This window comes from Ictalurus furcatus, chromosome 27, assembly GCF_023375685.1.
Source record: "Ictalurus furcatus strain D&B chromosome 27, Billie_1.0, whole genome shotgun sequence".
In the NCBI taxonomy this organism is placed as follows: Eukaryota; Metazoa; Chordata; class Actinopteri; order Siluriformes; family Ictaluridae; genus Ictalurus; species Ictalurus furcatus.
Window position 1 is genome coordinate 7,409,001 of NC_071281.1, and position 24,796 is coordinate 7,433,796.

General features: G+C 38.4%; 1 protein-coding gene across 1 annotated transcript; it reads left to right on the plus strand.

Annotated features, from left to right (window-relative positions):
* The first annotated feature begins 950 nt into the window (after positions 1–950).
* On the plus strand, positions 951–24,299 carry cdh15 (cadherin 15, type 1, M-cadherin (myotubule)). The gene is made up of 14 exons (XM_053616866.1): positions 951–1,337; positions 11,149–11,310; positions 12,889–13,044; positions 13,233–13,377; positions 13,746–13,927; positions 14,706–14,834; positions 14,933–15,118; positions 16,223–16,467; positions 17,368–17,510; positions 17,593–17,826; positions 19,487–19,729; positions 20,175–20,320; positions 21,583–21,777; positions 23,146–24,299. Exons 1-14 carry the CDS (start codon positions 1,284–1,286, stop codon positions 23,344–23,346), a joined length of 2,421 nt encoding a protein of 806 aa, XP_053472841.1. The 5' UTR covers positions 951–1,283; the 3' UTR covers positions 23,347–24,299.
* Positions 24,300–24,796: the final 497 nt, after the last annotated feature.

Below are 24,796 nucleotides of genomic sequence, written 5' to 3' on the forward strand. Positions count from 1 at the left end.
TTCATTAATTTCAGAGAGCATCATGACTAAGCAAAAATGGCTACTAAGAAGAACTATAAAGCCATAACAATAAACAATAAATTATAAATGAGAATAAATTTGTAAACAGATTTTTATCCAGCTTACTCAAATGATGGAATAAATTGGGTTTGTGACAAAATGGGCTTTTAGCAAACTACCAAAACACAGGCAAGTCAGAATAAAATAGAAGAACATAAATTTCATACTTAGTCACACTAATATATATTTAATCTTAGATTTAGGTAAGCATAATCTGACTTTCGTGACATAATGGTAATAATTACCATCCAAAATTGCATAAAAGCATGCCATAATAATGACCTAAACCCTATCAGAGTAACAGTATCCTCTGGAAATAGTAACATCTAACAAGACCCAACTATGCTGAAATATGACACACATGTAACTTCCTGGTCCAGAAACTGGATTGTAACAGAAATAATGGGAGAACAATAGAATCAGCTTTAAGGAACTGTATATTATAATCCTTAAGGCTAAAAAAGGTCTAAAGCATGAAACACTAATCATAAACAATGAATAGCATTACACTGAAGACTAGAACCTTTTACCCGAATTTGTGGTTATTATGAATGTTTTGTGAAGTTGTGACAAAGGTTAAGCTGAGACACAGGTGGTGGCTGGTAATGAGGAAGTCAGGGTCAGAAGGTATGATATTCAACCAATAGTGTGCTGAAATTTGACCTTCCACATAGCTCTCTGCATTACAGAGCCATCTGCTCTGGCCCTTCACTGATTTTCCTCTTTTTCTACCCTCCCTCCAAAAGTTGTTCATTAAACCAAATAATACATAAAAATGAACACCCATCTTAGTGGTTATTTATTTCTATTCAAATGATGCTAGGTGATGAGAAGCAAGGAGCAAAACTCAAATCAGCATTTGGTTGAATATTAACTGTTGAAAATGGTTTTGTCCATGGTCTTGAGGAGTTTGCACTTCCATGCCATGGCCTAACCTTCCTGGCTTAAAAACTTTGGGGTGTGTCCAAGCCTGGGGAGCTGAAGGGGGGCTAGGATTACAGCCTCCTCAGGCAAGTCCTCACCACCACATGTGCTGTCACTCATATACCCCCCCACACACAGTCGAGAGAGAAAGAGAGAGAGAGAAGGACCGAGGGGTTCAGCAGGGTTTGCTCATCCTCAACCAGAAAACGGTCTAACAACCATATTGCTGTCCAGGACGGTCCTTTCTTGGTGACCAGGGGCACAGAGTAACTACTGAGGTCTAAAGGTCTTCGAAGAGAATGGCAGACAAGCTGCTGGTGGGAGTGTGTGTGCTGGTGGCATCTTTGGGTCAGGTAAGAATAAATATATATATATATATATATATATATATATATATATATATATATATATATATATATATATATATTCCTTCTTACATAAGCGTTGAGGTTAATCAGGGTCTAGTACTCGGCTCTGACCAGCTTAGTCATGATGCATTATGTCATAAGCTATAAGTTTAAAATGCCTTTATGAAGTTCAACTTCACTTTAAACATTGAATCTTTTAATATTTTTTATGAACAATTTTATTTGTTACTTTGAAATGTTATTGAATTCAGTTAAAGTAACTCTATAAGCCAAACAATAATGCTATTGGAGAGGACTCATTTGGAATAGATATAGTGATGTAGAGTTTAGAAGGTGCTTTTAGCCCCAGGCCACAGCTGCTGAACTCATCTATACCTACACATTATGCCTCATGTCAGAGTAATGGATTATTAACTTCCTTTGTTTTGAGTTCAGCAACCTGACGTCAGCCATTAGCTGTCTAGCAGTCTCAAACTGTTGAGGTGCTTGATCCAAATATGCAACACTGCTGATTAAAAGGATGATGACAGCTAATCAGTAATAGCAATAGCAGATTTCATGATTCGTGTTCTGTTCTAACAATATAGTTTACGGGCCTTCCAACTTGTCAGCATTGCCATTGGGAGAAAATGAATACATGAGGGAAAAAAACAATAATTATCATGTGAAGAGAAACACATGAACATCAGTCACAATCAAGTTATTGGCATTGTTTGTGTTTGCAGTGGAACTCAGAAGTAATGAAAGTCTTGATCCTTAGAGGTCTCCATCTTTTCTTGGATAAACAAGACAGAAACAAACAGCACATTGTGATGATTAGGCCTTTTAATGGGACAAAAATGGACACTCCAACAAATGTGTGTGTTTGTGTTTAAAGATGGCCTTCATTTTTCAGTTATTTCATAGATTGATTCCAGTATAGCAAAACGATATTATTTTCCAGTTATTCATCATAGGTATGGTAATAAGTAGTTGTATTGACACAGTTTGAGTCTATTTACATGTCATCTGTGAGTTAGGCATGGATGAGTCTATTTGAAATATATGATTGGTCCTGTGGCAAAAATACATCCATGCATTCCAGCATTGGGCATGCCATTACATGATACCCTTAAACCTTCCACATCCTTGACCAGTTACTCAGCATTTTACTTTATCAGTTTTTTTTCACTCAATGTAATTTATTTTTGGTTTGGTTTAAAAATGTTTTATTCTTTCAAGATTGGCCATCCTTCAGCATGCTTTATTTTGATCATGAAGACTCATGGTTGCAATTATCAGTCAACTATAACACCTGGGAGTGCTTACATCCCCTCTTCAGATGTCAGAAGTTTAGACATGGCTATTGCATATTCACAAAGCACCAATCTCAGAACAAGGCACCATTTCCATGGGAATATTACAGAGTAAAAGGTGCACTGAGTGGGCTTTCGTGTCTGTCCAGTGAATGCTCTTTGAGAGCCAGTGAAGACAAATGGCAGCTGTTCCCAGATGCGTTTATTTGATGCCGGTTGTCCTGCACAGTAATCCCAACTGCGGAAAGAGAAAGCCAGCACCCAGAGACCGTGAAATCATGGACAAATCGGTCTATAATGCAGCCAGTGTTGAGCTCATGCTCATTGGAAACAATCACTCCAGACAGCTGGAGGGTTTCGATTTACGGGCAAATCTCTTTTCTCACAGTCCCTCCCCAGTCTCACCGCAGAAGTTCAGATACCAATGAATAGTGAATATGTCTCTGTTCTGGAGACATCTCAGAAAGCTGAACTGTGACCTACATATAACATGTTTTTCACCAGCTGTGTTGCTTCTCAGGTAAAGGGAAAGAAATCAGAGTGCCAATAATGTATCAGTTAAATATGTACAAGAGTGTAAGAAACGCCTTGTTAGTGGAATCTTCCCAAAGCATTTACTGAAATTCCATAGTGCAGCAACTGTTACTGTTTTCCCATTAAAATTTTTGAACAGGACACTCCTCATAATGGATGGCAATGATAAAGATCAGGCATCTGCTGTAGTGAAACATGAAACATTTTCCTCTAAAAATAGGAGTGCTGCAGTGACAAAAGCACAAATGGTGGATGGGTTTGAAAGAGAGGGAGAAACACTGGGAATAAAGGCAACCTCCTACAGATGGAAGTGCTGACTGGGTTTTGGGTTCCAATGGGACTCACACACAGGCGCATAACTCATCAGGACAACTGCTAGATAGAGCGGCACTCAAAGGTTCTTATTAATGTGTATAATAGAAATGCCCTATCATGTTTTATTCTCAATAAGAATCCAGGAAATAACTTCAGTGTACATCAAAAGATAAAGATAGAGGATGTTACCAGGAGAATACCACTAGTCCGTCCCCCATGGTCTCTTCTGACACTCTTCTGAGTCTTTTGTACATAGTCATGCTCATACAAACAACAAATAACTGATATTCCACTGATTAATAAATTCCTTTTACCTTAGAGCAAACACAGCCACCAAAAATAAATAAATAACTATATATGTAGGTCACAGTTCAGCTTCCTGGGATGCCTCCAGAACCGAAACATAGTCAGTATTCATTGGAATCTGAAATATCATCTGCGGTGATACCAGAGAGTGACTGAGGAAAGAGATCTGCTGTTAAATGAGGGGCATGCTGCTATAGGAAAATAGCAGTTTGCCAAGAATTATATCTCTTTATTAGTTAAAGAACGACACATCATACTTTTTATCCATTTATAATTGCATTTAATGTTGTCAAACATGTGTAAAACAAGTTAATTCTTGTTATCACTTTTGTTACAGCAGCTATAAACAGTCATTCCAACACTTTTGCTTGAAGTTAATAAGACAAAGTTATACAGCCTGTTACTGAGAAACTGTAAAGTTCAGCATCCTATGTCCCTAGACCTTCCTGTGGTGTAAAAGAAGTGGAAAGGAACAGCTCTGCCTCTGACTATTACAACGCACTGACACTGGAGACTCCTTCCATAAATGTGAAATAAATGTCTCCTTACAGAAAGCCTCATTGTATCAATGACTATATATTTATCTTAGTGGAATAACAACATATTGTAAATCCATTTATTATTAGACTTACTAGATTATGTGCAGCCTCCACCATACAAGTCCCTATGAATGAGTTATTACTATAGAAATCTCTCCCTGACTTACATCCATTTGCCCCAAAAATGCAGTATATCATGTCTTATTAGTTTCGTTTAAATTCAAGCAACCTCCTCCCAGCTGGTATGGGCCAACTGACAGTGATAAAAGTGGCTCCTTTGGAATGCCTGACTCTTGTAAAGGTAGGGGTAAAAGGGGTTAAATGCAAGACAAGGTGCATGGGGTAAACATGTGATGAGTGGTAGGTTATGTGTTTTGGGGGTTATTGATAGCATTGGTTATGAACCATGAAAAAAATAAAAAATGCTCTAACACACCTGATTCAACTTATTAGCTAGTTACCATGAGGAAGTATGTCATGCCTAGGATTGGAAATAAATCAACTAAAGTGAGGTTTCTCCTCGCCCTAGTGCCCATTCGAGTGCCAGTAACTGTGTCTGGGATCTAAGCCAGCGAATCTTAAAGCAATCCCCTGTGCTGTGTGATAAGCTTTCATTCACTGTATCCTGTATCAGAAAGAAGGCGTCTGCGAGACCGGTAGGCTGGCACATATTCACACAGAGGATGGGGCAGGATTTATCTTCACTGTGGGAGCATCTGCATGCCAAAAGTCATGTCAGTCAGAGTGCTTCCATATCCTTCTATTTCCTCCATGAGAAGGACATCAGAATGTTTGTTAAATCAAAATCAGGTTAAGTGCAAGCTAAACCACTCAAGAAGGTTGAATCCGTCATATTTACAGTCTAGAGGTCAGACTGTTTACTTCAGGAGCAGATTCTGAGTGAGTGTTTCCTCATCAGTGAATCTTTTATTATCTGCAGCTGCTATATATATATATATATATATATATATATATATATATATATATATATATATGGTTAGTGCTCCAGATATTCGCAAACTGGAAAACACTGGGAAAACAGGGTTGCTGGAGAAAAAATATGTGTTTTTTTACTAACACAGTACGTAACAACAAATGAATTGCAGTGACCATATGCGTTTCCGTTAAATATTTAAATTTAATGATGACAAAGAATGACAAAAACATGTACAATGAATGCATAAAGTAATGATTTTTATTTTATTTTTTTGGCTTTTTGGCTGTTTTGGCTATTTTTTAATATATTTGGACAAGCAAACATCTTTGAATCATCTTTGAAACAGTGTCTATTAATAAAGTTGATATACTGGAACAAAACCACAAGGGAAAATGTTTTTTTCAATCATTTTTCAACAGAAATATCAATAGATGTGAGATTCTTCTGTGGAAAAAGTAAGTACACCCTTAGCCTCAGAAGCTAGTATTGCCCCTTTAGTAGTAATAACTTCTTGTGGGTGTTTTTCATGATTGTCCATCACACTTGCTGGAATTTTTGACCACTCTTCCATTCAATATTCTTTCAGTTGCAAGATGTTTGAGGTTTTCTTGCATGTGCTGCCCGTTTCAAATCCTCCCACAAGATTTCAAATCTGGGCTTTGACTAAGAATTCCATAACCCTCCATTTCTTCTTTTTGAGCCATTCCTTGGTGGATTTGCTAGTGTGCTTAGGATCATTATCCTGTTGAAAGGTCCACTTTTGGTTCAACTTCAACTTTCTGACAGATGGCCTCACATTATTTTCAAGCTGTCTTTGATATGATGCAGAATTCATAGTCGAATCAATGAATGCGAGCTGTCCAGTCCCTGCGGAAGCGAAGCAACCCCAAACCATAACATTTCCTCCACTGTGCTTCACAGTTGGTATGAGGTGCTTCTCCTGAAAAGCTGTCTTTGCACCAAACATGTCTGCTGTTACTGTGGCCAAACAGCTCTATCGTTAATTTGTCTGTCCAGAGCACATTATTCCAAAAGGCCCGGGCTTTGCCTAAATGCTCACTGGCAAACTGTAGTCTTGCTTTAATGTTCTTTATAGACAGCAAAATCTTTTTCCTGGCACGCCTCCCATGCAGGTCAAATTTGTGCAATGTCTTTCTGACTGTAGAAGCATACAGTTTGACACCAACAGTTACGAGACTTACTAGCAGATCCTGTGATGAAATTTTGGGGTTCTTGGAGACTTCTTTTTGCATCATACGTTCTGCTCTTGGGCTGAATTTGCTGGGACGGTCAGTCCTGGACAACTTGGCAGTCGTTTGAAATCTGCACCACTTGTTGCCTTACACCATACACCTCAGTAACAAAGGGAACACCAGAAACTAGACCAAAACCAGTGCTTTCGACACTGTGAATCATCAGATCCTCCTGTAAACTCTTGCCAGCCTAGGCATCACCGGAATGGCTCTATGCTGGGTGGAATCCTATCTCTCAGACAGATACTTCAAGGTATTGTGGAGGAGAGGTATTTCTGATACTCACAACTGTGGTTCCTCAGGGGTCAGTTCTGGGTCCAATGCTCTTTTCTCTCTACACTACATCTCTGGGGCAGGTGATTGAGTCTCATGGCTTCTCATATCATTGCTATGCTGATGACACACAGCTCTATTTGTCCTTCAGCCTGACGATCCATATGTCTCTGCACGAATCTCTGCTTGCCTGTCAGACATCTCAGTCTGGATGAGGGAACACCACCTTAAGCTCAACCTGGCAAAATCTGAGCTTCTCGTCATCCCAGCCTGTCCCTCAATCAACCACAACCTCAATGTACAGTTCGGCTCAACCACCAGGACGGCCAGGAACCTTGGGATGATTCCTGATGAGAACTTGACCTTTACAATCCACATCTAAACAACTGCACGGTCCTGTAGGTTCATTCTGTATAACATCAAGAAAATCAGACCCTATCTCACCGAAAAGGCTACACAACTACTAGTCCAGGCTCTTGTCATCTCAAAACTGAACTACTGCAATGCACTACTCTCGGGCCTCCCAACCAGCTCCATCAAACCCCTTCAGATGATTCAGAATGCAGCAGTACGCCTCGTCTTCAACCAGCCCAAGAGAAACCATGTCACACCCCTCTTCATCTCCCTCCACTGGCTTCCTGTAACCGCCCGTGTCAAATTCAAGGCCTTGATGCTCACGTACAAGACCTTGTCTGGAACAGAACCCTCCTACCTTTACACTCTCCTGAAGGCTTACGTTCCCTCACGCAGTCTGCGATCAATCAACGACTGATGCTGAGTAGTGCCTACTCAGCGTGGCTCACGGTCCCTTTGAAGAACCTTCGAACTAACTGTTCCTCAGTGGTGGACTGAACTTCCAACCTCAATTCAGACCACAGAATCTGTCACCATCTTCAAGAAACAGCTAAAGACCCACCTCTTTTCCACACTTTGGTGGATGTGTACATGGAAGATCGAGGCCAGGGAAAATCGCTGCTCAAACTTTGGGCTGGAGCTCCACTGGAGTTCCAAAAAAAAGAACAGTGTGCCTTATATTTGTCTCTGCATTTGCATTTTTTTTTTTTTTTTAAACATATTGTCTGCTCATTCCAAGTAGTCCAATCTTTACTATATACACTGTGCTGTCCTCTTCACGCTCTTTGTCTGATGTTGTCCAGTTTGCATTTAAGCATTATGTAATGGTTCATTACTGACTTTCTGTGTTACTTTGAAGTTATTCAGGGTTGGCATGCTAACCTAGATTCCTGGGATAATGGGCATGTGTTTCAGCTCCAGTGTATGGTGGTCGACTTATTGGCTAATTTGACTTAATTATTACTTAAGGTACGAAGTTGGATTGGCTCAAGTAGTAGGCTACTATCAGAGGATTTTGGCATTGTACCATTGTATCTCACTTGTCTTAAAAAACCAACAGAAACATAACAGAAGCTAAAGGTATGTTGTAAATGTAAATCCAACAGCATGAAAACTTCACTTCACTGAATGATGATAGCAAAACAGGGTATCACTGTTGGGAGAATGGTGTTCTGACTACCCAGGGTCCCTAGGTGGACTGGACCCTTAACTGGCCTGGACTAAAAAGAGGGGATTTTGCATGGGCTGAATTTTTGCACAGGCCCCAGAAATTTGTGAGACATATTACAAAATAGAAAAGACAGCATAGCTAGCTTGCCAACACTGATTCCTACAGGCTTAATTGAGGGAGGGATTATTTGGGTGATCAGGACAGGTGATGGAATTCTTTGCAACCATCCAAATGTCAGTGTATTTCATTCCGAAGGAAAATTGCCACATAAAAAAATATAGTTTTGGAAAACATTTCATCTAGTACAGAGACTAAGAGAGAAATAATATCCTCCCCCTCAACCTTACCTACAACTGTTCAAACACCGCTGCCGGTCATAGGGTCACATTACAGGCAGCAAGGAATCCTGAGTCACAGGCTTCACCAGGCAATAAAATCTTAAGGAAAGTGAGCAAGTGTGGCCTGTCACTTAGCCTAAAGGGCATGGTTAATTGATAAAACTGCAAAGTAACAGAACCCTCTACTGCTAAAGACATCAGCAGACCTCCATTGTGTACCACCTAGGTAGTCACTAGTGCCTGGTCTAGTGCTCAAATGAATTGCTTTATATATATATATATATATAATTTTTTTTAAAATTATGGCTGAACCTTGCTGGAGATTTAGAGCAAGCACATGAGGCACTGAAGTAAGGCTAGGTTCATCCATTTGATTGAGTAATTGATCAGATGATATGTTTTTGTGTTTGTTGGAAATGTCTCTGATAATTGCATGTGGAACCACTCAGAAGCTGAGCTGATTTGGGTTTTCCTAAATGATAGACTAGATGTACAAGAGCACAGAGGAATGCAGAATGGGCTAAGATTAGTGTGCCTTAACTCAGCCTGTGAGTGTTTAGCATGACTGCCATTCTGTAGCGGCTACTCTCAGGCATGCCATAGTGCCAGAAGTTCCCTCTAATGCCACTAGCTTCAAATATATCAGTCAACCATTACAGTCACAGCTGTTATACAGTCACTGGTACTCGACAAAATTCTCCATGATGGTTTCAAATAATGGCAGCCAATATTAATGATGTTTCTTTGAGGTGGCAGAGCAGTGCTGGGCCCCAGGTTCGATCCTGCGTTCAGGTTACTGTCTGTGTGGAGTATCACATACTCTAACCATGTTCACATGGGTTTCTCTGGTTTCCTCCCACTTTTGAAAAACAATGCTAGTAGGTGAATTTGCAACTTTAAATTGTTCCTAGAGGTGAATGAGTGCGTGAGTGATGTGTGATGCACTACAGTGGACTGGAATCCCATTCATAGGATAGGCTCTGAAGTTAAACAAATCAATGGGGGAAAAAATGTGGCTTTGACTTTGACATTTAATGGATTGCAGTTCATTTTTACTTTTTCATAAAAGCAAAATTATTTCCTTTTTTTTAAAGGAAATCATTTAAAGTTTGATTCACACATTTTTATTACCATGACAAAGAAGTGAACGGATTACACAATAACAAAATTTTGTTGAAAAACATGAAGCCAGACACTCATTTCTCTAATTTATTCCTAGTTTACATGTTTGCTCCTATTCTCAGTGTTGAGTTTCATCCATGCCTCCTACACTCCACTCTTGGGTCTTTGACCTTCAAGTGAAATACAGAGGTCAGCAACAACTTCTGACCTTCTGACATCTTTCCTTTTTCTACAGTCATGCCAGAAAATCCAATCAGTTAATCAAAAGCAAAGTATTTATTTGAAAAATGGATATGCAATCTTTTGTAGTTGTTTTAAGTTCCCAAAATAATATTATATACAGTATATGACTGCACTTTCTTATGCTTTATTACAGTTTAATCACTAGCAGTGACAACTAAACAACAGTAAATAAGTAGAATTTTAAGGAGGTCTTAGTATTTAAAGACCTCTTTAAAGACTCATAGAAACATTGCTTATATTAACTGAGTGCTTATATTAATTAAGTATACGTTGCAAGATCTCAGTCTTTTCCGATTAGATCTAGATGGTTTCCATTAGAGAATGACGCAGGACACACAAAAAAAATCTCAACTTACTTATGACTTTATTATTTAGTTTTTTGTATTTTTAGCTCAGGGATTACACTCTCTGACTGCTCGGTCAAGACTTTTCCAAGCAGGTGAAGACAGCCTGTAGTGTCAGGGAATATGTTTGTGGGCGAGTGTGTGGGTTACTGTCAGTGCTGCAGATTCAGAGTTTGACCTGTGACCTCAGTTAGGTGAAGTGTAGAGTACAGAATAATTTGTGTATCAGTGTGGTAGGCTGTGGGTGGGGAAATCGAACTCATTCCTCTAAGAGACAGCTGTGCCAACTGCGCCGTGCGTGTGTGTGTGTGTGTGTGTGTGTGTGTGTGTGTGTGTGTGTTTGGCTGTAAGGAAATCCATGTGACTGCTGAGATTTGAGTGTCTATGACCAAGTGGTGTGCATGTGGCATGTGTGTATTAGTGTGCAGAGAGAGGAAGAGAAGGATAGAGTAAGAGAGTTCAGATGCTGGATTCCACATTAGCTATGCTTCAGAATGGGGCTCAGCATACTGTTTCTCCTTTCACTTTCAGCATTAAAGGGGCTTCAGATTAAAATTAGTCAACAGCTCTCATATTTCTGTCACATTACCACAGTCTCACTGTGGTGCGAATTCTTACAACAAGTGTTAGAATAAATGGCGGCAAAATATCAAGAAGTTTTAATCTTCATGTGTTAGTGTGGATAAAAATATCTGTATCTGTATACGTTCGGTATAAATGATGTTTCCAGACTTTGGTCAGTCCATAAAAATGCCATTTACATGCACTGCAGGTTATGAGCAGCCCCCAGTCGTGGAGAGATAACTTGAACCCAGATGTGCTGTATCCCTGGAGAACGAAGACTGCAGGTCTGGGCCGCGTAAAGAGAGACTGGATCATTCCACCAATCCGTGTGTCTGAGAACAGCAAGCAGGTCCCTGAGTACTTAGTCCAGGTAATTAACATAGAAGGAGAGGAAATCAAAACCAAGAAGAAAACTAATACACATACGATATTATAAATGTCATTTGTATGTTAGCATGAGGTAAAACCAGTTGATATTAACTTTATTTGTATAATATTTGTTTTGTATATTTTTTCTTTGTATAATGTTTGATTTGTATAATATTTATTTCATGCTGTTGCAAACTTTAGGGGAGTAAGAAATGTAATGGTAGTACTTCAGTATTTGAGTAAGAAATGTAATGGTAATACTTCAGTACTTCAGTAAGAAATGTAATGGTAGTACTTCAGTACTTGAATAAGAATTGTAATGGTAATACTTCAGTATTAGAATAAGAAATATAATGGTAATACTTCAGTACTTGAATAAGAAATGTAATGGAGGTACTTCAGTATTTGAGTAAGAAATATAATGGTAATACTTCAGTACTTGAATAAGAAATGTAATGGTAATACTTCAGTACTTCAGTAAGAAATGTAATGGTAATACTTCAGTATTTGAGTAAGAAATGTAATGGTAGTACTTCAGTACTTGAATAAGAATTGTAATGGTAATGCTTCAGTATTAGAATAAGAAATATAATGGTAATACTTCAGTACTTGAATAAGAAATGTAATGGAGGTACTTCAGTATTTGAGTAAGAAATGTAATGGTTATACTTCAGTACATGAATAAGAAATGTAATGGTAATACTTCAGTACTTGAATAAGAAATATAATGGTAATACTTCAGTACTTCAGTAAGAAATGTAATGGTAATATTTCAGTACTTCAATACTTGAATAAAAAATATAATGGTAATACTTCAGTACTTCAGTACAGAATGTAATGGTAAGCCTTCAGAACTTCATTAAGGAATTTAATGGCAATACTTCAGTATGGAATGGAATATAAATACTTCAGTAGTTTAGTAAGAAATGTAATGGTAATACTTCAATACTTCAATAAGAAATATAATGGTAATACTTCAGTACTTCAGTAAGAAATGTAATGGTAATACTTCAGTACTTCAGTACTTGAATAAAAAATATGATGGTAATACTTCAGTACTTCAGTACTTGAATAAAAAATATAATGGTAATACTTCAGTACTTCACTACAGAATGTAATGGTAAGACTTCAGTACTTCAGTAAGGAATTTAATGGCAATACTTCAGTATGGAATGGAATATAAATACTTCAGTAGTTTAGTAAGAAATGTAATGGTAATATATATTGCAAAATAGTACACAAATATCCCAGAAAAACAGGACAATTTAGACAAAAGTCCTTTATCAGCCATTCAAGCAAAGCACTTCTAAAGCTGTAGGACAAAAAACAAGTTAATATTCAACATGGATCATCATATATTAGTTGTCTGTGTTTCTCTGGAAATCGTATACTATGGTGCAGTTTCTACTACCTCCACCTTTATTACTGGATTACACTGGACTTATTCCCTGGATTTTATTTTGTATATAAATATCCAATTCATCTTTTTCACTTATCGACCTGATGACCTGTTTCTAGCACACATCTGGGATGTGTGTTTACCATGTGTCTTTAACAATTTCCATTCCTCCCCTTGCAGATCAAATCAGACAAGGTTTTCACCGGAGAGGTGATCTACAAGCTTGAGGGCCCTGGGGTCGACCAGGAGCCTAAGGACCTATTTGAAATAGATGATAAAACAGGATGGATTAAGAGCAAGAAGCCCCTGGACAGAGAGACTCATAAGAGCTTCACGGTACATTGAGGGCCATAAATAGCAAAGACGGTTCTCTTGGAAAGTGCAGAATCTGTTTGAGAACAGCTGTTTCATGTTTTGGGGGTTAAGTGTTTTAGAGAAAAATTGGACTTGGGCATTTAGAAAGAAACATTAATTCTATAAAGAAACAAATAAAAGCTTGATAAATAACATAATTGTGTTCTCAGCTCAAAGCCTTCGCCCTGTCGCCCAGTGGAGAGCGGCTGGAGAACCCCACCACCATCGAGATCTACGTACTGGACCAGAATGACAACAGACCGACCTTTGCCAAAGAGGAGTTCTTTGGCTCGGTGCCAGAATTCTCCATTCCAGGTAAAAAGAAAAGCTCAGTGTGTATAACAACATTAGGGAGCAATCAAAATGACGAAGTGACGATTTGACAGGCTTGTGTTCTGTTTGTTATTTAGTAATGGATGTACGGTTCATGTCATGTTGACTTTGAGCAGCTGAGGCAGATAATAATAATTGAAATGAGCAACTTTGAATACATTTATGTATTTGGGGAACAGTAATGACACATAAACTTCTTCTCGTGCTCCTATACCAGCAGGTTTGTGTAATTAAGTGTGAGTGCAAGTAAGGCATGGAGGTTATGCAATACAGAGTGCCATAAATGTACTTATTTGTTGTATTTTTGTAAAACGCAGTTGGTGTCACTTTTTGTAATATCATTTATTCAGGTACCTCAGTGTTGACTGTATCAGCAACAGATGCTGACGACCCCAACACAGACAACGCAGTGCTGAGCTACTCCATAACAGCTCAGGAGAGCTTTCCACCTTTCAGCATCAACAAGACCATGTTTGGCATCAATAATGTAACAGGAGTGATCTACACCCGAGATGTGGGACTGGACCGAGATGTAGGTGTTGTGTGAAAAGGATATATATATATATATATATATATATATATATATATATATATATATGAGCTGAAGTTTTCATTTTACTTTTTACTTTAAAATAACCAAAAATGTGATAAACAGATCGACTCAAATGGTTCAAATGACATCATGCAGAGTGTAGCTGCCATTTTATGGTCCAGTAATAACTGTTATTATAGTTATTGTAGTTATTAGCCTGTTTGAATGGTCACTTGAAATCAGTGGGTTTAATCCAATCAATCAACAACTCAAAAACAAGTAGACCTATAAATAATGTAAATTGTGATAGTAATGCACTAACTTGTTAAAGAATGGACCTAATGGGTTTTTTGCTTTCAGTTTAAGGTTCACATTTAAACAATGGACTTAATATTTGAATAGTTTAATAATGTTCATTAAAATTTAAAGGAGTTATTTTACAGTTAAATGGGACCCTAGCTACAAGATATTTGAGAACCCCTGCTCTAATGCAACATAGACTACTAGCTTTGTTTGGTTATAAACATTTGCAGCTAGCTGTCTGGTTTATACTGTTGTGGAGTGGCGGAAATCTCCTGTGAACTTGTAGATAATCACTTTCCTTATATACTATATAGCCAAAAGTATGTGGACACCTAACCAGTCACACCCACGTTCCATTCCAGATTTAATTCCCATTTACTGTTATAATATCTTCCACTTTTCATGGGAAGGCTTTACACTTGATTTTGGAGCATGGATTTGGGGATTTTGCCATACTGTTGTGCTCTCCCCCCAGGTTGTGCACTCGTTCCATCTGACCCTGCAGGTGGCCGATATGTCTGGAATGGGGCTGACCAGCACAGGACGAGCCATCATCCACATCACAGACATCAACAACCATGCTCCGCAGTTCAACCCTAACACGGTATCTACACTACACATCCACTCACACACACACATACACACACACACATGTAACCTCCATTTTAGCACAGTGATGTGAGTGCTGTCCTGTGTTTGCAGTACACAATGCTTGCCTTGGAGAATAAAGTGGGAGAGGATGTAGGCAGAGTGAATGCTACAGATAAAGATGAGAAGAATGGTGACAACTGGAGGATTACTTATTCCATTATTAAAGGAGATTCTTCTGGCAATTTTGATATCCGGACAGACCGTGTTACCAACCAGGGAATTATCTCTGTAATGAAGGTGTGTACACTCTCATCAGTAACGGCAATTTAGGATTATGTTATATTTATATGTCATAATTTAGTAAAAGGAGTACTAGTGAATAATGCTTAAAAGCAGTTGACACTGAAAGTATGAAAATATGAATAGTTTGTAAAGCAAACTTGAGTTTTAGAAGTGCTATTGAAGTAAAACTATTATTATTAGTAGTAGTAGTAGTAGTAGTAGTACAAACCGTTTCAAGACACAATCACAACAGAAGCTACATTGAACGGTTCTGTCAGACCATTAGACCCCCAACATACAAACAAACACTTACAAAACTGAGGCAACTCACCTATGAAGCCTCATAGTACTCCGCTGATCGATAACATCCCGACAAAACAGTCTTGTTACACTGGTAAAGGTCCAAATGATTCTATTAAGTAATATTATTAGTTCAAAACACATTATTACATAAATAAATACCCATGGATCGGAAGTAGTAGTAGTAGTAGTAGTAGACTGGTGCTACTGGTCTGCCATAGCCTCAGAATTTCACTTAATTATAAAAAAATATATATATTTTTAAGTACACTAAATACATGTGAAATCATGAATATCAATCATTATATCAACCAAAAAAATGTTTATTCTTGTAATGTTATTCATCTACAAAAATAACATTTTATGCAGTTTTTTTTTATTTTGTAAATGATAGAAAAGTTATTCCAGAAAACAAAAATAGAGAATTACCTGAGTACATTACATTAGAGGTTAAAGTTTTTGCTTCATTTTAAATTTTGCAAATGATATATTTTGTGTAAAATATCTTTTTACACCAACTGACTAAAACAAGGTACCCCATCTGACATGGCTCTTAACTACTGTACTGGCCTTATTCAAAACATGTTTTGTCAACAATCTAAACTTGAATTAATGAGTGAATTTGTGGAAACCATGCATACATTTAACAGTTTAATAATACAGATACAGGAATGAAGAATAACTGCAGAATCAATATCAGAGGCAGGTTTTATCTCCAGGGTGGTGGACAATTAATCCCAGTTATCTGAAAGGTAACTTGTAGTGGGGTCTCTAGCTCTCAGATCTGAAGAGTACAATTTCTATCCTACTCTCTTGCAGCCCCTGGACTTCGAGTCACGGGCAGAGTACCAGCTCACTGTGAGAGCAGAAAACGAAGTCCCTCTGAGTATTAAAGCTCCATACGAACGGACCAGCACTGCTACCGTCACCATCAGAGTTCTAAATGAGAACGAAGCGCCACGCTTTTATCAAAACCCCATAGAGGTGTCTGTCCCAGAGTCCACTGAACCAGGGACTCCCCTCATCTCCAGCATTGCTTATGATGCTGAGAATTCCAAGCTCAGGTATGACAGATTTGTCTGTAAACATATGCCTATTATTTAACTTTCATGGCATAATGGGCAGTGGTAGCTTAATGGTTAAGACAATGGGCTTCTGGTTGGAAGGTTGTAAGTTCAAATCCCAGCCCTGCAACTACTGGGCCTTTGAGCAAGGCCCTCAACTGCTCAGTTGTATAAATGAGATGAATGCAAATTGCTCTGGATAAGCGTATCTGCCAAATGCTGTAAATGTATAATCATGGAGTTATCTTGAAGCTCTTCAGATGAGATCAGAAATACTGTATATTTAAGATTATACCACAAATTGAGTTGCTAATAACAGTTATGGGAAAATGACTTGGATTACTGAAAACCTTTATAATCAAACTACACCTGGATATCTATAATATTATAACCTATAAATGTAATCAATCAGATTAGATATATCTGGTGTCTGACATTTGCCTCTCTACATTTGCACTAGTCAACCTTTGCTTCATCCATCCATCCATCCATCTTCTATACCGCTTATCCTTCCTTCAGGGTCATGGGGAAACCTAGAGCCTATCCCAGGGAGCATCAGGCGCAAGGCACGGTACACCCTGGACAGGGTGCCAATCCATCGCAGGACACACTCACATACACATTCACACACCCATTCATACACTATGGACACTTTGGACACGCCAATCAGCCTACCATGCATGTCTTTGGACTGGGGGAGCAAACCGGAGTACCCAGAGGAAACCCCCGCAGCACAGAGAGAACATGCAAACTCCGCACACACAGGGCTACATTGGGAATCAAACCCCCAACCCTGGAGGTGTGAGGCAAACGTGCTAACCACTAAGCCACTGTGCACCCGTACCTTTGCTTTAATGTAATACATTTGAGAGAATAAATTTTTTCCTACTTCGTTCTCAGATTTGAAATTACTCACGATCCTGAGAAATGGCTCTCAATCAACCATGAAACTGGAGAGATTTCAGCCAGGAAGAAATTCAACATCCGCTCCCCATATGTCAAGAAGAACAAGTACAGGGCAGTAGTAAAGGTCACAGACATGGGTGAGTGCAGAAAAATTGAATAGCAAAACCTTTCATTTTAATTGAACCGAAACAAATCACTAATCACTGCTCCCCCGTTCAGATGCAGGCGGTACTTCCATAATGGCCTCTCTGGAGATCACACTATGGGAGACCAATGACTTCCCTCCTGTGCTTGTCCCTTTGAGTGGCATCGTGTGCAGTAACAGAGACAGACACCAACTTGGCCTGCTGATCAGTGCTGTAGATGATGACCTCGCCCCTCATGCGGACCCCTTCACCTTTGACATGGCTGACAGAGACATGGCATCCAACTGGACCATCATACAGCTCAACGGTAAAAAAAAAACAAAACAAAAAAAACAAACAAACAAACAAAAAAAAACACATACCGCCATAAAAATTCTGCTTTTAATGAATACTAAACAATAAATGTCCTTTAAGATCCTGTTCTTTTATGCATTGTTCATTCTAAAAATTTCCTTAATGGGATTGATCAATCCCTCTATCAAACCATCACAGAATGCATTCATCCAATTACTGCATCCATCAATTAATCAGTCCATCCATCCATTTATCCATCTATCCATCTAACTATCCAATCATCAATCCATACTACATCCATCCATACATACAGTGCCCTCCACTAATACTGGTATCCTTGGTAAATAGGAGCAAAGAAGGCTGTGAAAATTTTCTTTTGTGCAAGCTTTCGTTAAAAATTTTTACACAAATACTCTGTTCTCTCTTAGGGAGTTTTTCCTTGCCACCATCGCCACTCAGTGGCTTGCTCAGTTGGGATAAATTCGCACCTTTAATATCTGTATACAGTGTTGATATTTCTGTAAAGCTGCTTTGAGACAATGTCTACTGTAAAAAGCGCTATACAAATAAAATTGAATTGAATTGAATTGAATCATGGATATCAAACAATTGCAAACACAACACAAGTTTATCAAAAAAAATATATATATACATACATACATATGTGTGTGTGTGTGTGTGTGTGTGTGTGTGTGTGTGTGTGTTAAATATATGTGTGCAACAATTATTGGCACCCCTATGAATTCATATGAGAAAAATATATTTGAAGTATATTCCCATTGATATTTACATTTTTTTAGTACACCTGGATGACTAGGAACAGGAAGTTGTTCAACCATGACTTCCTGTTTCACAGGGGTATATACATGAGGTAACACATAGGCCAAATTCCCTTAGTCACTCATAACAATGGCTAAGACAATGGGTGCCAATAATTGTTGCACACCTATATTTAACAAAAGTTGTTTGTTTTTTTTATAAACCTGTGTTTTATTTGCAATTATTTGATATCCATGAGAGCAGAGTATTTTTGTGAATTTTTTTTAACAAAAGATCAAAAGGTTAAACAATAAAGACAATTTTTCACAGCCTTCTCTGCTCATATTTATCAAGGGTGCCAATATTAGTGGAGAGCACTGTACATACATAAATACCTACCTACATACATACATACAAACATACATACATTCAATCTCCCCATCCCATCCTTTCATCAATCCATCAAATGAGAATGTATCAGTAATTTAAGTAAAAAGCAAACTGACACATATCCTTAGCATTTCTTTCATAATTTTAAACAACGAAGAGGTTTACCAGAAGTTTTATAATTTAGCAGAACCAATTTATCGGTCCGTCAATCATCCATCCTAAAATGATTACTCATGAATAAATGTTATTAGGGACCAGTTAGCATGCAAATTAGATCATACTAATTGCTCTTAATCATTATCCATGTTAGAATGTTGGTGGAAACCATTTCTTCAATTTGTAATGAAAAACCTCAAGTATACTGAATGCAAATGCAAGTAATTGCAAATAGTGACTCTAAAGCTATCCCTGTTAGTTCTTTTTGTCATTGTACAATTGTTCTTGACAAAAGTTTCTTTTTAAAGTCTTTCATAATCTTCATAATCTTAAAACTGCCATGTCTGCTTTCTGTCCTGTGTATGCAGAAACCCATGCAATGCTGCAGCCTGTGATAGATATAGACCAGGGGGTGTTCTCCATCCCCATTACTGTATCGGACTCAGGTTCACCTTCTCTCTCCTCCAACGCACTGGTGAATGTGACGGTGTGTCCATGTGACAGGGCTGGACAGTGTATGAGTGCCACAGCTGCGGCAATTTTTGGAGCTAAAGTGGGCATCAGCTTTATTGCCCTTGTGATCATCATGGCCAGTGTTGCTCTTTTGTTGTGTAAGTGTACATGGGTACTTTTTTCACAATTTGGAAATGTTCATTTTTCCCCATAATTTAATTCAAAAAGTAGAACTTTCAAATTTCCTAGATTCATTGCACATAAAGTGAAATATTACAGATACAGAAATACAGAAATGTCGACCTATTTCCATTAGTCACTATTTCCAAATTTTTCTAATTTTTTGAGATGCACCTGTACATGGGGGACTTTTTTTTTTTTTAACTTGATGGTAGAGATTAAGTCATGAGTGCATTTATCCATTCCAGTTAAAATGGAAGATGAAGGGAAAATGTGAAAGGGTTTGAATTCTGAATTTTGTTCTAGTCAGCAACTGATACTGTTGTCATGTATTACCTGCATCACTTAAACAGCATTATTTATCTAAATAATCAGTGTCCTTTGTAAAATGTGTGTGTGTGTGTGTGTGTGTGTGTTGCTCAGTGTTTCTGCTCCTTGCTGTGGCCATGAGGAGCTGTACTGGGCGAGGTGTTACGAAAGGAGGAGGCCTGCTGATTGGTGAATCAGAAGATGATGTGCGTGACAATGTATTCAACTACGATGAGCAGGGCGGGGGAGAGGAGGATGAGGTGAGAGTTAACAAACTTTGCAAAATCCCACAAATCCTTCACTGTAGCAGTGGGTTAGGCATGGCATATAATATAAGGGCTGTGTGTGAGCAAGAAAAAGTGTGAAACTGTACGGGGTGAGCCAGAGCTAGGGAGTGGCCAGCAGCAGCTGGTGTGTGGTGAGTCTGTGAGAAACACAGATACACACCATGTATGGCCCAGAGAAGTTCTGAATTTGCCTGGGGAATTCATGCAGCTGGCACATTCAGTTTCAGTCTCCTAATAATGAGCACAAAGACATTTAAAAGGCATTCGTGGAATGTCCACATTTTAAAAATGGTTTTTAATGTATTTTAATACCTTGGTTTTTAAAAAAAAAAATTTTTTTTTTTAAACACATTAGGACCTATATATTAACTATAAATTCAAAATAGTCCTGTTATTATATGGCTATTTTGGTGCCACCCCTTACTCTGCTCTAGTACAACTTGCCATAAATCCTGGACATGACATCATAGAAAAGACAACTGTTATGGTAGTATACAAGATGTTAAACCTAATGTGTACTTAAAAGTACTTCCAGGGTCCAGTACTGACTAAATGGATGAATAACAGTGATTATAATGTCCATAAACATCTTTCATCAGTTGGTGCTTATTGTGTTCTTTTACTTTTAAGGAAATTGGCAAGCTAATTTAGTTTCCAATTCAACCTGTTTCCTTCAGGAAGGTTAGCAAATAAGCTACAGCTGCTGGCTTAGCATTCAGAAGGCTAGTTAGCAACTAAACTACAGCTGCTAGTTAGATTTCAGTAAGCTAGTTAGTGACTAAACTACAGCTACTGGCTTAGCATTCAGTTGGCTAGTTAGTGACTAAACTACAGCTATTGGCTTAGCATTGGTAAATACAACTGCTGGTTTAGATTTCAGTAAGCTAGTTAGCAACTAAACTACAGCTACTGGTTTTAGCATTCAGTAGGCTAGTTAGAAAATACATTACAGCTACTGATTTAGTATTCAGTAGGGTAGTTAGCAAATAAACTACAGCTACTGCCTTAGCATTCATTAGGGAGAAGATTGTATAGCTAATGTTTGGAAACCACTTCCAAACGTCATACCTTACTAGGCTCACTAACAAGCATTAGCTGCCATGTTCTATATAATTAACAAAGCCAATAGCAAACAAGAATGAATTTAGACCTCTAATACATTTAGCTTATGTACATTTAAATCAGAAATCATCTAGTCATTTTCCCGTCTAAGCACCACCTTTTGTCTCTTTCAGGATGCCTTCAACATTGATCTATTGAGGACCCCTAATGACATGGTTCTTCCCCCAGAAGCCTTCAATCAGCCAGGATCTGGTCTTCCTAAATGGAAGCAGCCACTCCGGAAGGATGCTCCATACAACCTACCCTCGCCTGCGTACCCACGCAAACCTCAAGGAGAGCCCACTGACATTGAGGATTTCATCAGTGATGTACGTCAGAATAGAATCTTTATTTGTATAGCACCTTTTGTACTTGAAGTATCTCAAAGTGCTTCACAAGTAAATGAAAAAGACAATAAGAGATAACAAAAATATCAAATCAAAATAAAATTTATGTAAATAAGCACTTAATGGCACAAACAGCATTTCCTGGACTACTGGAAGGTACCCAGGAACAAATGTACAAATCATATATATATATATATATATATATAGAGAGAGAGAGAGAGAGAGAGAGATATGAGATAGATAGATAGATAGACAGATATAGATATATGATTTCTACATTTGTATATATTTGTATATATCTATAAAATATATTTCTAGAGATTCACACAAAAATTTAAATTCTGTCATCAATTACTCACCATCATGTCGTTCCAAACGCATGACTTTCATTCACCTTCGAAGCACAAATTAATACATTTTAATGAAACCTGGGAGATTTCTGTCCCTCTGTCCAAGTAACCAAAACTTTCAAGCTCCAAAAGGTTCATAAAGGCATCGTAAAAGTCATCCAAGTGACTCCAGTGGTTTAATCCCAATTTTATTAAACGATACAAATGCTTTGTGTGCGCGATAAAACTAAAATTAAGCCTTTACCCACAAAATATCTTCACTTCTGCATAGATCTCCGATGCACATTCATGAGAGAACGACGCATGCGTGTTGTGTTGATGTAAACAATCGCTTCAAGAATTTTTTTTTGTCCCATTATATCATTAGAAATGCGTAACCTTCGAGCTTGACCTCTAAATACTCAGCTTGACCTCTAGATACAAGGAAGACATGCATCAAGACTGAACTTCACCTGGCTGTCTTCAAACGAAGATTAAACACCCACCGCTTCACCAAGCATTTAAATAAGCTTGTAATAGTCATTGTACTAACTCCTCTTTAACAGAGTTTTGTATTTGTATACAATTTGTATAATCTTTGATCCTGTCTTGTTTGTACTACTATGAGGATGTGTTTTTGATGGAGACTACAAATAAGAGAATAATTCACTTACAATTGTAAAAATTGGCCAATTTTAATCCACTGTATTTGATGAAAACCTTTATAATTCTGGTTTAGGAAACATAATTATGGGACTACTTATAAGAATATCAATGATGCTGCTCTAAAATTTTGCAAATGCCAGTATATGCCTTCTGAATGGATTAACCTTTAAGGAGGGAGTGTGCAAATGCTGCCCAAAACTGTTGTCTACTGTAGTAGTGGTTTTCTGATTGGCTGGCAACGATCTTGTAATTCATCCTAATTTCTTTTTTTTATTCTTATGACTAAATTAGCATGCATGTTAAATGATGATAACTGCATTCCCAGAGCCCTTTCTTTATTGTGTCCTCCCTGCAGTGCCTGGATGTTGCAGACAACGACCCCAACGTGCCTCCATTCGACACGGCTCTGATCTATGACTACGAAGGAGATGGTTCTCTGGCAGGCAGCCTGAGCTCCCTCGCCTCCTCTGGCACAGACGAGGACCAGGATTATGACTACCTTAATGACTGGGGACCACGCTTCAAGAAACTGGCTAACATGTACAGCCCACGTTAGTTACCCCATAGCCATACAGAGTTGTACTCAGAGCTCACGTTCTTACCTTCTCATGTTCATATCTTCTTACCAAAACCTCCTGGAGAAACTGTTTCAACATTCCCCATTGTATACATTTGGGGTCGGTGATGTAGGCACTTCTGATGAGGATGGGATGTGTGTGTGTACGGATCATCGATCGAGAATCCGCAGAAGCTTTTCAAATTGGCCTCTGGTTTGTTCTTTCAAAAGGTCAATGCTGTCATGTGAGAGACGGTTCGAGCTGTTTTTCTCCCGCAGTGCCGTTATGGATCAGTGAGCTATTTCACCACACTGACATGACAGCTCGCCTTCCACCAAAACAAAGGCAGACAGCGATCAGTGCATACTAATAAGGGAGAAGTGACAGGACCCAGTTTTCTTTAAAGATTCATAAGAGTTATTCTCGATAATTCTCAATTCCATTCCTGGGTATGCCATAACTGCAAATGTACAGTCCCCTCCAAAAGTATTGGAACAGCAAGGCCAATTCTATTGTTTTCCCTATACGTAGAAGACATTTGGGTTTGAGATCAAAAGAAGAACACGAGACGATAGATCAGAATTTCAGCTTTCATTTCCTGATATTTACATCTAGATGTGTTAAACAACTTAAAACATGGCACCTTTGGTGGCAGACCATCCAATTTTTAGGTGTATGGGACTGTAGATATTTTCCTGCTGCAATACACTTGATTCAGCATATGAAGCCCTTGAAGGCTGAATCAAGTATTTTATGAGAATAATCTGGCTAAAAATAAGATGATATAATTTCCACCTTACTCCAAATGTAGTGGATCAGCTAAGACAGAGTGGTTTCAAAAGTTTGCTTCATTAATATAGAACTATAGTGTAATGGTTCAGACACTTCAGATGCTTATTATGAACCTTCACTTCAGTGTCTTATAAATTATGTACATTTCATTTTGAACCTTACAAGAAAACACGAAATGAACTGAAGGTTACCAGGACTGGAATTAGAAACTTATACTTCATTCTATGATTCCTAGAACTCCTCCAGAGTCACACGGGTTAACACATTCATTCATTCACTTCAGTAAACACTTTATCCTGGTCATGGGAACACTGGGCACGAGGTAAGAACTCATCCACACCCACACTCATCCACACCCACACTCATCCACACTCATCCACACCCACCCCCACACTCACCCACCCCCACACTCACCCACCCCCACACTCATCCACACCCACACTCATCCACACCCACACTCATCCACACCCACACTCATCCATCATGGGGGAAAACCGGAGAACCCAGAGGAAGCCCACATGGACATGGGGAGAACAACTGTACCACCTTGCGGGCCTGGTTTAACACAGCTAATCCAAAAAAAAAAAAAAAAAGGTCAGATTCAACAATGAATGAGGAGGCAGTGTGTGAACTTGTGAACGTAAGCAGAGATTTTCA